The sequence below is a fragment of the Onychostoma macrolepis genome, chromosome 19, assembly GCF_012432095.1.
Source record: "Onychostoma macrolepis isolate SWU-2019 chromosome 19, ASM1243209v1, whole genome shotgun sequence".
Classification (NCBI taxonomy): domain Eukaryota; kingdom Metazoa; phylum Chordata; class Actinopteri; order Cypriniformes; family Cyprinidae; genus Onychostoma; species Onychostoma macrolepis.
The window spans coordinates 28668294-28683588 of NC_081173.1; the positions used below are offsets into that span (position 1 = coordinate 28668294).

The 15295-nt window shown below is 37.2% G+C and overlaps 1 protein-coding gene and 1 long non-coding RNA gene across 2 annotated transcripts in view; both read right to left on the reverse strand.

Annotated features, from left to right (window-relative positions):
* The window catches only part of tap2a (transporter associated with antigen processing, subunit type a), a 5030-nt gene extending 4233 nt beyond the window's left edge, over nt 1-797 (reverse strand). Inside the window, exon 1 of the mRNA XM_058752546.1 lies at nt 614-797. Coding sequence (XP_058608529.1) covers nt 614-797 — 184 coding nt within the window. The remainder of the gene's footprint in view (nt 1-613) is intronic.
* Nucleotides 798-5687: 4890 nt separating this feature from the next.
* Nucleotides 5688-15295, reverse strand: part of LOC131525929 (uncharacterized) — a 67363-nt gene continuing 57755 nt past the window's right edge. The window contains exons 12-14 of the long non-coding RNA XR_009267325.1: nt 6183-6219; nt 5950-6024; nt 5688-5819 (exon numbers count right to left, since the gene is read on the reverse strand). This is a non-coding gene — a long non-coding RNA (uncharacterized LOC131525929). The remainder of the gene's footprint in view (nt 5820-5949; nt 6025-6182; nt 6220-15295) is intronic.

Here is a 15295-nt window from a genome sequence, read left to right on the forward strand (position 1 = left end):
GAGAACATTCGAAAATAATATTTTCATAATCTAATGGGAACGTTAAAGAAACATTCCTAGAACATAATTTTATATCTGTGAACTCTTACATTTTAAATACAGATAAACGCCACAGGTCTGCATTGTGACAACATGCCCCAATAGCTGCTAAATGCTGAATGAACTGAATCTTTTATACTGAAAAAGCAATTTGTCAAACCACAGGATTACTTAAAATGAAGGTCAAAAGGAGATTAAAGGTGATTAAAATTACGCAAAGACATCGTGACCGGTTACAAAACACATAGTTTCAACAATTAATCTGTTCAGCACAAGTAAAGAAGTTCATGAACGTGTTGCATGTCAGCTGCTTATATAAAGGAGGCACTTTGACGGCACTGATTCTTTATTTCTCTTCTTAGGCGTGATTTATTCTCTCCGACCGTTCTTAATTTATATTTTAGCCTACATAAGAGATTTTACTTGTATATCATTATGTTTTAAGACACAAAACTGTGATTTACGCGCCTATTCTTCAGTCAGATTGGTTCTCTCAGCTGTAGCGCACGAGCCTTCGCTGAACCTCGACCTCTCAAAAGTCCGCAAATATATCCTACCTTTCCACACGACACACCGGAGCACTGCACACGGTTCTCCAGCCGTTCAAACACCGAGAGAAGCGCATCTTCTGTGAGGAACTCTTTACCTGGAGCCACCAAATCCACGATTTTAGCGTAAATGTCCTTTTTATCGCCACGCGCGCCAGTAAACACGCTGAGGCAGGCGAAACACAAAACCAGAACACTTCTAGCCTCCATAACTGGTGTGTTTTATCCCGTTTTTCGGTATTCAGAGGGGTTTTCGGGTGAGATAGGTCCGATAGACTGCATGCAGACACACAACAGCTTTAGAGAGCCTCACACGGTTGATACCTGCTCAGGTAGAAGCTGTTCTTGCCCTCTGATTGGTCACTTCTCCACCTGCACTCAAATACCTCTCATAAAGGAGGGAAGCCTCTTCCGTTCACCTGCACTGAGGGGTTCGGACAGGGGCCGCCCCGGTCTGGAGATCACATTTCAGGACTTTTCAACACTTGCCCTCTAGAAATAATGCCAAACGTGATATTTAGCACACAAAAAATGACAAAAAAGAGCTGCAGCCTATTGAAATGCTGCACACCTACATCTCCTCTCAGAATGGGCCTAATTTCAGGTCTGAGTGAAGTGTTCACTGAATGGAGGAACTCAAATAGGCACGATTGAGACACAATCCTACTACTGGTATTACATATTACATTTTGGCTTTCAGAAAAATTTGCATACATATAAGGCTGGATGGTTTTTCTAACACAGAGCTGTTTATCCTGTTTGTACATCAAGATAAAAGTCAAGACCGAAAAAAATGATTAGTTTCCCCCCCACAAATGTGGGATTGCCATATTTGTTGTGGTAATTTTACACAATACAGATTCCTATCCTTACAACTTGCCCCAGACAGTGACAATATGCCTCACCATAGATGAATTGTACTGTATGCACTTTTTTCTGGTAATATCCAGAAAATCTTTAAAGTATTTAAGGTTTGTTTCTACACAGAAATTGACTTTAAAAATCTGTCTGGATAAGCAGCATCTGAAGTCATAAAAAGCTGATAAATACAAACCTGTGAACTCACATTCTATCTTAATGCATCACGTTATGTTTCTTGGCAACAGTAAACAAACACAATTAGAATGATGAACTGTATTACTGAGCAAAATAATTATTCTGATTATTGTTATTATATAGTTATTGCATCAGTTTTATAAAAACAAGAACATTTATTTATTTATTTAGCTGACAGGGACATTGTACATTAATAAAACATTCCTGTAAATGTACCAGAATTAGCCAAAGGCTATTTTTCATCCGTAGTCCCTGGACAAGACGTTACAAGTCACCCTAAAGAAAATGTAATAAAAAATACATACTAGAAAATTTTAATAATTACACAATACAAAATCATACAATAGTCTACTGAAAACAATAGGATCAATTAAAAACAATGCAAACAAGATACAAACAATAATAGGATAGCTAGCAGATATAAAATTCTAGTGTTGACAAATCTGAGTACTAATTAACCAATTCTTCAATTGAACCCTAAATAAAGCATGTGTCTATAGATCTCTTATAGTTGTCGGAATAGTATTCCATTCTCGTGCAGCTTTGACAGAAAAAGCAGACTGACTAAAATTACTTTGTCTAAGCGGTATGATACAGTCTCCTCTTAATGCACCTCTTGTAGAGCGATAATCAGTTGTTCTAATACTAACTAACTGACCAAGAGGGGGAGAAGATAAACCATAAATAGTTTTATACATCAAGCATACATTTGCATACTTAATCATGTTTTCCCCACTTAACAAATTATATATTTTCAGTATTGGACAATAATGATAATGTACCGATTTCTTGTTGAAGACTTTAAGTGCAATTCTCTTTTAGCCATGCCGACACATTATCCATAGAATTCGTAAGTTCATTTGCAACTTGTGTCAGACTATTACCATGTATATAAATTACTGTATCGTCCGCATACATTTGTATGTTAATGCCAGGACATGCAAGATGAAAATCATTTATATATATATATATATATATATATATATATATATATATATATAGAGAGAGAGAGAGAGAGAGAGAGAGAGAGAGAGAGATAGATCCTTGCAGAACACCAGTTGATGTACCTAAATCATTGGATAGGTGATTTTTTACTCTAACACACTGAAATCTATCTGATAGATATGACTCTATCCAGTTAAGTGTATGTAATCAGAAATTAAAACAAGATAACTTAGACATAGGGATTCTATGATTAACGGTGTCAAAGGCTCTCTTTAAATCAAGGAACACAGCTCCAACTACAACTCTTATCTAAGAACGTTTTGATATTTTCTATAAAAAGACAATTTGCAGTTTCCGTTGAGTATTTTGCTCAAACTGCATTGGATGCAATGAAAATGAACTACTACTCAAGTAACTGCTAATGTGTTATGCGACTAGTTTCTCCATAACCTTAGAAACAGTGGGTAAAATACTAATTGGCCTATAATTATCAATAGAAAGGGGATCTCCACTTTTGAATATTGGAACAACAATCGCCGACTTCCAAACACTTGGGAATTTTCCCAGAGAGATTAATAACATTAGTAATAGGTTTAATTAGTGTCAAACTAGACTCTTTGAGCATAACTACATCCATGCCATATTTATCTTTTGCTCTAGATGATTTAAGAGATCTAATTGTTCTCATAACATCAGAATCACTAACGGGCCTTATTCTAAAAACAGGCACTGTTGTAACTGGACAGACATTAGTATGCAGGCGGAAAACAACGAGTAATAGTTTCTATGGAATCAACAAAATGATGATTAAAAATCTCTACCACCTCATCTCGATTTTTCCCTTTACTTTAAGTTCTAAAATTTTCTTTACTGTTAATTTTTTTTAACTGATTCCAAATGATTCTGGGATTGCCTCTTGCTTTTTCTTTCATAGTGAGGAAAAAATCTGCTTCAGCTTTTCGTAATTTCTTTAACATAGAGTTCCTTAACATAGTAAATAGATATCTATCATTACTCAATTTAGTTTTAAGAAGTAAAATTACTGTGAAAAGTAAAATTACTCAATTTATTACTGTGGTTTTAAGGTTTAAAGTACAATAGAAATATTATAGATTTAACTGCACTGACACTATTAAATGAGAACAAAATTTGAATTGAATTCTAACTTTGTAACATCAACACTGAATTGAATCAACATTAAACTGAATTGAGATGAATTTGAAATCTGCAGGGCTGATTTACAGCTGAATTTTTTATATGATAATTTGGTAACACTTTACAATAAGGGGTCATTTATTAACATTAGTTAATGTATTAACTAACACGAACAAACAATGAACAATGCATTTATTACATTATTTATTAATCTTTGTTAAGGTTGGTTAATGAAAATACAGTTGTTCATTGTTTATTCATGTTAGTTCACAGTGCATTAACTAATGTTAACAAACACAACTTGTGACTTTAATAATGCATTAGTAAATGCTGAAATTAACATTAACTAAGATTAATAAATGCTGTAGAAGTATTGTTCATTCTTAATTCATGTTTACTAATGTTGTTAACTAATGTTAACTAATGAACCTTATTGTAAAGTGTTACCGATAATTTTTTAGAAACTTTTTTAGAAAATGAACACTGTTATTTTTAGCTGTGAAGCTGCTTTGAAACAATCTGTATTGTATAAAGCGCTGTAGAAATCAAGGTGACTTGGCCAAAACATGGTAAAATCATGTAATGCACAGACCCTTGTACTTTCTTGCATTCAATTTTATTGCATTATTTGTTCCAATTAAACTTTTTTCCTAGTACACTCTCAGAAAAAAAATGTACAAACAGGTCAATACCTTTTTAAAAAGTATATCTTTGTATGATATTTGCCCCTAAAGGTGCACATTGGTACCTTAAAGGTACATAATAGTATCTAAAGTGTACATTTTAGTATCTTTTAAAAGGTTACCACCCCAGCCACAGCCTTTGTACCTTTTGTTCTGAGCGTGTAAAAATGAGAACTGAACACAACTTGCGTAATTAAACATGCAACATAATGACAAACAATATAGTTAATATACTGTTTAAAGCATTTATTTTATGTTTTACATATAAATATTTTAACAGTACTACGAGAATACAGTATACATGATTATTGCCCAATATGCCGTACACAAGCTGTACACAAGTAATCCATAGCGAAATGTCTGTTTCTTTTCTGAACTTTGCCATTTTATTTAGACCTGGGGTCAGAACCAAAAACCTGATCTTAGCCTTCATGGGAATAAATAGGAAAAGAAAATCTCAGATCTAAAAGACAGTCTCAACTGGAGCAGCTTTCAGAGTTTGAGGTGTTAGGACGAGTGAGGATGAGGCCTGTTTATGCAGCAAACATGGAGCGTTTGAAGATCTGAGCAGGGCAAATTTGTCGACAGGAAGTGAAAAGTCAACAGCCAAACAAAAGTGATGTTGTTTGCACATCACTGAGTGGAATGAGGTCAGTTAGGCAGCTGAGAGCTTTATGACATTTACCTCATAAAGATGAGGAAGAGGAAGATGAGCTGAGCTTTGATCTCAACAAAGTGAGTGACTCAAAAAACACCATGTTCTTCATGCCAGATCTTGCTCTTTGACAAGACTTAATAGAGTTATTTGAGTATCAGCTTTGTCTCTGTTGTTCTAAAATTCTAAGAACATCAGAAAATTCTTCTACAATTCTAAAATGTTCTAAAGTTCCTAAATATATCAGAGTATCACTGTAAAAATTATTTTTTTGTAGTTGCAAAAAACAGATTACTGGAATTCATTTTTCAAGAAAATACTGAAACCTTCTACTTCAAAATTTCATGTTCAGTTCACTGTTACTTGCAGTTTCTTTGTAATTATTTGTGAATTTTACTAGCAATGAAAATCATTTCAAAGTAAACCCTACACCATTTTGTTTTCTCCCAGTGTACAGATATAAAATTCATCAAATTAATTTTGCGTTGGGAGAACTTGATGAGAAATATTTTAGTTCATATTGAGATTAAAATCTCTTGTGAAACACCAGAAGAGAGACATGTGAGTCTAGGAGAGACAATAGAGCTATTAAAGAGATCTCATTTGTGATTTGTGTTTTTCCTACAGCACTTTCTTGTAGAAGAGAGTCACACCTGTGTGATGTACCTGTTGGTGCTTCAGGATCTTCAGGTGGGCTGTGGGAACTGTGGGAAGGTTTATGGTCTAGTCTCATTTACCCTGAAAAAAAAAAAAAAAGCACTATTATTGCATCTTACAGTCTTAATCTTCATGTGAAACTCAGAAAATCCTGGAGGAGTGTCTTTAACAATTAATATCACAACTGTCATAAAATCATGTTTGATTTTACAGATTTGGCCAGAGGAGGGCGTCCTTGTCCCTTCTAATGCAGGAACTAAACAGCTGAAGTTCATCTGTGAGGGATCTGCAAAGAACATTTTGGAGACTGTAAAGAGAATTTAGTATGAGTAGATAAAACGTTTTACTTTTTGCTTACGGCTAGTTTATCCTTTCTAAACAGCAGGGGTTGTCAGCATTATTACATTACTCTACACTAGTTTCCTTGTCTCTCAACACACTTACCTTTACAACAGCGTTCTGGATTCACTGCAGCACTTTACTGTGTGAAAATAAAGAGATTTTAATTTTTAAATGATAGTTTGTTGCTTGTTAGAATCATGCCAAAATGAAATGATGTTATTTCTTTCAATTGTACATTTTAAAGGTGAAATGTGTACTTCCTGCACCATTAGAATCAACAAATGTTTTAAACAGGTTCCCTAAACCCGCCATTTTTCTCCTATTTGTAAAATTCATGCACACATTTTCTTTTTGCATGCATTTGTTTTTCATTATTCGTGGATGTATTAATTTTTGCATGCATAAATGAATTTGTAAATAGTATATCCTTTTGCATGTAAAAAAGTGATTCACATTTAAAGTTACTGAACAAATACACCTATCCCCTATATATGCACATAAACTTAAGACAAAAATTAACCAATTCATGGATGCATTAATTTGTAAAAGTTTATTTGCATGTAAAAATACTTTTTAATGTGTGATTCAACTTTAAAGTTATAAAATAAATACACTTTCTCTGATACATGCATGTAAACTTTAGTCTAAAATAGACTCACATAAGCCATCCATCTATAAACATGCAGTGATGAATTCATTTTTAAAATAAGTTTATTTTTGCATGTAAAAAAGAGAAGAAAAGAAAATACCTTTAAAAGAAGTACACATACATGCATATAAACTTTAGCCTAAAATAAACTAGCATAAACATTTATATCCATGCATTAATGCATGCATGAATTTTTAAAGAAAATTTCTTTCTATTTAATGACTCATTTACCTTCAAATACAGTTCTCCTATACATGCATATAAACTTAAGCCTAAAACAAATCGGCATCAACCACACACGTATGTAAATGCATGCATTAATTTGTAAAGAAAGTTTTATTTTTGAATGTAAGCTATAATTATAAAACAAACCCACTTTCTTGCATGCATATCATGAACACACAAACGGAACCTTTTAAAGAAATGTCTGTACATGCAGTACCTCTATGAATCTCCAGGGGTCCAGAGACAGAGGGAACAGGATTGGCATATGACCCAGATCAGACCTGAACCCATGAGTCATCAGCTCTCCTGTGTCTTACACGAACACGTCACCTACTGTGCCATGGCTCTGATGCTTTTATAACTCTCATGGTTCACACTAACCACAGATTCTTGTGGGGATCGACAAAGGCCCCCAAAGTTCAAAGGTCGCTCTTCCCGTGCATCGTTCCCAAATCTCCTCCACGGAGACCTGCAACCGTCAATTTAATAAAACCCTCCAATATAACATTCTGCTTACTGTTGCAACCTGCTGAGATTGGACAGAAGCCTGCAGATAAAAGCTTAATAAGACCTCACCACCACACACTAGTGCCGTTTTTACACGGCTAATAATATAAGCGCCGTAGCCCCTGAGAGTAGAGAAACAGGCAGAGAAAGCCGACAAGCAGATATTAACCACCTTGCTTTATTACAAACAGCCTCCATTACTGCTAAAGATAGCCGATCCCTTGCTACCGCAGGGTCTCGAGTGTAGCGGAGGGGGGAAAGGATGCTGCCGTTAGCCGGTAATTTAGGATGAGAGGGAGCGCTCACGATATTGATCTTAGCTCGGCTTTTGCTGAGCAGAGTGGAAAAAAACGAGAGTCAGAGAAGGTAGGAGGCATCTGAGCGATCCGATTGGCTCCCGGATCTATTATCTTATACCCCGGCTGACTCGGCCGTCCTGTGACAGCGGTCTGCTTTCTATTGTTATGTTAAGTATACTTTATTAGCAGCTTGCAGTCTATTTAGGAACAATTCATAGAGGGTTTCTAATGCAGATGGGGACTTGTATGGGAGAAAGCATAGATTTGACAAATTTTTTGCTCAGCAATATGCTCAACAAAGACTTTACAAAGATTGTTAGGCCTCATTACACATATGCATGGAAATATTGATTAAAACTGGTCTCTTATGAAAAAATGAATAAAAAACCCAGTTTATGCATGTATGAAAATATTACATTGGAGAATTAAAGGTCCCTTTTCAGGTGCAAATTAAATTTTAAATTAAATTAAAAATTTTTTAAACACTATAAAATAATTTAAACTGCATTTTTAAACTATTTATAATTTCAGAATTATTTATATTATTATAATATAAATATTATGACTTATATTTTCACAAATTAATGGCAGGACCATTTAAAATTAACTAGTGAAAGCACAAAAAAAAAAAAAAAAAAACTACACTTGCTATACCTGCATATAAACCTTTTCCTAAAATAAAGTACAATAAACACGCATTTATATAAATGCATTAATGTATGCATGTATATAAAGATTGTTAGGGCTCATTGCACATATATGCAAGGAAATATTGATGTCAATTCATCTTTTGTGCAGGTGCAAAAGAATAATAAAGAATTATTGCAAGACCATTTAAAATTAACATCTGAAAGCAAAAAAAAAAAAAAAGTGCTTACAAATGGTTAAAAATGGTGAAACAACTACACTAGCTATACATGCTTATCAATTTTATTCTAAAATAAAGTAGCAAAAAACACCCATTTATAAAAATGCATTAATGTATTCATGCATAAATTTGTAAATCAACTTTTTGCATGTAAAAAAAGACTCTTTAATGTGTTTCTGAAGGTCTATTTATGTTTAGCGACACTCTTGCTTGTCTACAGTAGTTTATTATTTGCCGTTGATTTGATTTTGCATTGTGTAAATGACAAGATTGATGGCATGGGCTGCTCCTGACAGACCCTCTCTGCTCTCACACATGAGCTCACCCTCCCTCTGTCTCCAGTTAATGATCTTCATATTAAGATCACTTTAGGACCCAGGAGTGGAGAGGGGCCCGTCCCACATGGGGGCCGCCTTTGTGTCTGGATAGACACAGGGGAGACTGGAGACATTAACACCACCTCAAATCATGCAATGATCCCCACCACCCCGAATACACACGCACATACACACGTTTTCTTGTAGTAAACATGCTATTTTACATGCATACTGCACACTTTGCTACTCATTACTAGTTGTATTTTACTAGTTGCATCTTATTATCTTTATGTTCTTAAGTGATTTTGAACTTGACATTTCAAAGGCTTTATTTTTTTGTGAAGCTTCTATTTTGCACACAAATTCACCTAGACACACACACACACAAACACACACACACACACACACACAGATCTGGCCAATCATAAATGAAGCGTTAAATGAAGAAACATATAGTACTGCTCTCTAGGGACAGAGGGTCTCTTACACAAAAGGAGCATCCCGTCTGAGACGGCACTGTCATTAGCTTCTGGCTCCGCCTCAACATTTCAGCAGCCAATTAAAGGTTACCCTCGATCTGTTGCGCTGTCAGATGAGGCCAAGCGAAACCACGCCCATTAATGACAGCAACAATGCTGCTTTTCAACAATGTCTCTTCCTTTGCTTCAAGTGCCATTGTGAAGTCTTAAGAGAGATCAGACTTATTGCTGATGATAAAACAGGTGAAAATAAGCCCAGCATCTTTTGCATGGACTAAAATCAATTCACTATTGTAAACTATTTGCATAATTATTTGAAGAGGTTACAGTCAATGCATGCAAATTTTGTCAGGATGAAAATCAATGGCACAGCAAAGACTTCCACTTCAATAAAAAAATAATTAAACTGAAATTCTAAATAAACTCCAGAATAATCTATAAATAAATAAATAAACAAATAAAAACATTTGAGAGCCAAGTGTAGTGCTATTTTGAAAGAAACAAAACAGCGCTACACAATCAGAGCCATTAAGTAACTGATTACATGCAATCTGGATTTTGTTATCAGATTACACAAATTAGGTACTCGTAACTATATTATATTACATGTTAAAATGCTTATTGTCAGATAACAGTTTTTTAATGGATTGCATATTTACACATTCAGTAAATTAATAACATTGATTACTCCTACACTTTCCTTTCTAAAAATCCTACTGTGTGTCATAGCATTTAGCTTTAAAACAAATAATTATGCATGTTACTGGTGATGTAATCTAAAAGTAATCTAAAAAGTAGTCGGAATACATTACCTAAAATGTATGATCTAGATTACATTGCTAACTACAGTTTTCATCATTTAATCTGTAATCAGTAACAGACTACATTTTGTAAGTAATACCCAAGCACTGAACACAATAATGTGGCATCAGGCTCAAATCCTATCAGAGTATACACGAAAACATTTCTTAGGGATATTAATCAGATGTGTTATTATTCAAGTATTTGCTATAAACGTCTCAACTTTAACTTGCATTAAAGCAATTCAAAACAATGCACTGTCAGCACAAAGGAGCACTATAACAGGAATTAGCATAAACATCTTCTGTGAAAATTTTTCCAATTTCTTTACAAAAGTTTAAAGACAATCTTTTAAAAGTTTTAAAGAGAATAAGTAAGTTAAAGCTGAGATGTTTAAAGCAAACATAGCAAACGTTTGTCGCAAATACAAATATGTCCAATTAATATCTCTAAATAAAACTATGATTGTACTGAGGATCTGTACATACGTGTACTTATATTTCTGAAAATATAATTGGTAGTTTACAGGCAGTTTTTAGGGAATGGTAATTTGAAAAGTAAGCCAGAAAGCTTGGCTAGTGCACTGAAAGTGTGTGTTCCTGTTGTATATATTTCAACATTTCGGCTGTTCTGGTAAAAACTACAAACAAATCTGGCACAGATGACAGTGTGCAAAACAAAATGACAGAATCTGAGTGTTTCGAGGATGCAAATACACTGTACTAGAAATGCCAAAATGGGCAGTCAACAGGCTTGTGATTGGACGACTGAACTTATATCTGATGCGCAATGCATCTGGCATTTTTCTTACATCACTTGCATAGATTATTTCCAGTTTCACAATATGAAATAAGAGAACAGCATGAAGCCAACAGCTATAGTTACTGTGAAGACTGATATACTGTGTTGTACTGAATTTGGATTATAATATCTCAAGCTCCTAGCAAAGCAATACAACAAAAAAGCATTGCATTTCAATTCATATCAGCCATTACACAACTTTCACACACTCTTTTTTCACTATCACACTGTTTTGAGCGCATGCACATCAAAAGTTGTCATCAATCTGTGAAGAGAAGCGGTGTTGTCTGTGTTTCCAGAGCTTGTTGTCTGTTTAAGGGAAGATTTATGGCATCTAACTTCACGATGATACGTTTTATAGCATAACAAGTACTGTTGTCCCAATCAGCTGCACGGATGATGGATCTGTTGTTGGAGTGAGAGACAGTGCAACTGAACGAGGAACTCTTGCTGCTGGAATGATGAACCTCACAAAGTAAGATTGATGCTCTGCCCCGGACATCGTATGAATTAACATCTCCTTCTTGCTTGTTTACATGCTCTTCCCCTTTCCTTCCTGCTAACATTGGCTTTCTAATCAAATCAGATCAAATCAACAGTGCTTTACCGCTGTGATTGTCAAACTAGTGCCGGAGCATTCGTATGAATTAATTAGCATTAATATAATCGGCGGTAACAGTGATAACTGCATAAACATGAGAGGTGCTCATTATTTATACTGTATATGAATAACGGGATGCTTGTAATGTCAGAAATGTGACCATCATCGAGTTTTACTGCGCTAATGTGAGCTGATTTGGATGCTTTTTGAAATGACAATCACGTAAACGTACATACAGGTTCTGTTACCTGTTGATTTCATGCAGGTAATATCTGGAGATGAGCTCTGGTTTTCACTAAAGCATTTTGTGGGCTACAGCTTTTATTATGTGGTTTAATACCTAGAAGACTGTGGGCTTGATACTCTGTGCCGCTCCTATTCTACTGTGCTTGATCTGCAGATATTTCATTTGTGAATATGGTACATGTATTAGTGGTGTTTCCCAGTGCAAATATCACTGTAACTATTGCGCATATTTTGGGTTAAAGATAGAAAAAAACCAGAAACCACTTAGCCATCACCAAAAACACCCTAGCAATCACATAGCAATGCACTACATATCACCGTTCACACCCTAGGAACCTCATTGACTCGATGCCTTAAAAAAACCCAGAACACTCTAGCAACCACACAGAACATCCTGGAAACTACACAATAATACCCTATAAACCACCCAGCCAGAACAACACAGCAACCGCACAGCAACACCTTATAAGCCAATCACTCCAGCAACCACATAGTAACACCCTAAAAACCACCCAGATCAACACAGCAACCACAAAGAAACACCCTATAATCCACTCAGAACACCCCATCAACCACATAGTAACACTCCAGCAATCAAATAGCAAAGCCCTATAAACCACTCAAAAGACCCCAGCAACCACATAACAGCGCCTTTTAAACCACTCAGAACACCCCAGCCCTATTAACTACCCAGAACACCCACATAGTAACACCCTACAAACCACCCACCCACCCAAGCAACCACATAGCAACACCCTATAAACCACTCAGAACACCTCAACAACCAAATAGCAACGCCCTATAAACCACTCAAAACACCCCAGCAACCACATAGTTGCGCCCAGATCACGTTCTGGTAGAACCCCCCTCGGTAGAAATCGCGATCCCGGTAGAGCCCTGCACAGGCCTCAAATTTAGGCCCTACATGAGTAATACATCATTCGGAACTGTAAAGGCTCTACTTTTATTTGTGTGCACTCACAATATCAACAACATGTCGTACTTTTAAGAAAACAATGATGTGCTTTCTGCTGTCTCGTCTTGAACAGGAGCGCTTCACAAAAATGAATCGAAAGTCAGCGAATGCATGCCTCACAGACATGATAAATATATCTATTAAATATATCTATAGAAAGCTTTAAATTACTACTTAACGAAATTAAATCAAATCGATAACAAAAACTCTTTCATTATAATCCGTGAAGATGCACTTCTCTCTAAAGGCACGTCTAATGAGGAGACAGTTAGTCAGGATCATCATCTTCATCTTTGCGACACCGACACAAAAAACACTAGTTTATTAGTAAATAATTCAAATATCTCCTTACTATTTTCCCCGGACACATTCATGGTAATTACTTTTGCTGGGGCTTTGCGGCAAGCTTCAGCCTATTGCGTGTATTTGAACGCAGAACTCTTCATCTGCGCTGACGGCGCGCTCTCTGCTGCTGCGGGACTCTAAACACCGTCGAGCCGCTCTTCGCGGTCTTGTGTTGTTTCCACCAGCACAGCAATTTTTTTCATTACTAACTGATGGATGTCTAAAATATAAAAATAAGGAGAAGCATAAAACAGGCCTGGCCCGCGTCTGAACTATGACGTGAAAATTGTCCCGATCGAAGCCCGGTCCTAGAGGCGCAAAAAAGTCAGGGCCCGTTGGGCCCGGGCTGAAATCCAGGGCTCTAGCATTCCCCTCGGTAGAAATCACGTCCCCCCCCCCCTGCCCTCCCCTCCCCTTACAGCGCCCCTGGTTGCGCCCTACAAACCGCCCATCCCAGCAAACACATAGCATCACCCTATATACCACCCAGAACACCCCAGCAACCACATAGCAACACTCTACAAACTACCCAGAACCCCCCAGCAACCACATAGCAGCACCCTATAAACCACCCAGAACACCCCAGCAACCATCTGAGAAGTGAACGTCTTCATTTGCTCTCCATTTGATCTCACTGCAGTCTAGTAACAATAACTGAGCAATGAAAGAGATCTCCTTTGTGGTTTCTCCTTCCCTTTGGGAACAGGACAGATGCCAGACATGAGATGGAAGAAGGTTGAGCAAAAGCTGCAGGCAGATGATATCTGGGAAAATGTCCTGCTCGGTGCAGACTTCAGGAAAGTACACTGGGATCGACCAAGCAAGAATTACCAGTGTTTATTTTATTTATTCTGGGGGTTAAAACTTCGTGTGAAAGCACAGCAGGGCTCCAGCTTCAAACAGCTCAACTAGTGCTAGGAGACAAGTGCTGTGGCGTTTCTACTCGGCCACGCTCTCGGAAAAACAGAAAGAGGGAAAAACACTTCGCAAAAGACTAACCGGATTAACCGTCATGCTTTATTTCAGCAACGAAAATATCATCTTCTCAAAAGAGCTGAGCATGAGGGCCGGACGGCACAGATGAAGATGTAAAAATACAGGCATCAGGAGAATTTTGTCATAAAGACGCCACACGTGACTCGTCTTCCCGAACACTTCAAAAGCTCCTGCCGTGGAATCAGCACAGCTTTGATCTGGAAGACTGTGGCCGCATCCGATTGGCTTTGCTGGCACTCGGTGACAGAGCGGAAGACAGAAAGAGAAAGACAGAGAAAGAGAGAGAGAGAGATAAAGCGGCAGAGATGCAGAGAGGGGAAAGCAGGTCAGTGGACAGACGCCTTCAGGGAGTTGCGTGAGGGGTGAGAAGATTAGGAATGCCAGACTGACCATAGCAAGTGGAAGAGAACAGATGTCCAGGGTCCCACGACTCCCAGGGGACGGGGACGGACACTGCACAGGAATCCCCAAACACACACACACACACACACACACACACACACACATGCACACAGACTCTGGACAGAGTCAGCAGGGAAACATGCCCGGATGCCCCCTCGTTAAATCCCCTCTGGTTGAAGGTTGGATGCTCTTTTAAGTGAGGAAAGTCTCTGGTGGTCCTGTTCCACCTTAAAACATCTCATATATTGCATCTTTCTTCATTGCATCATATAAACTAAACAGACGCTGATAACTCTACTGAAAGCAGAAAATAAGGGGCCTTACAAACCACTCAGAACACCCCAGAAATCACATAACAATGCCTAAACCCTAGCAACGACATAACCCCGACCTTTAAACCACCCAGAACAACCGAGCGACCACATAGCAACATCCTACAAACCACCCAGAACACCCTAGCAACCACATACTGTAGTAACACCTAAACCACATTAAACACCCTAGCAACCACATAGGAATGCCTAAATCACCTTGAACAACGTCAGTAACCACATAACAACGCCTAAACCACATTAAATATCCTAGCAACCACATAGCAATGCCTAAACCACCTCAAATACCCTAGCAACCACATAGCAATGCCTAAACCACCTCAAATACCCTAGCAACCATATAGCAATACCCAAACCACCTTGAACACCTC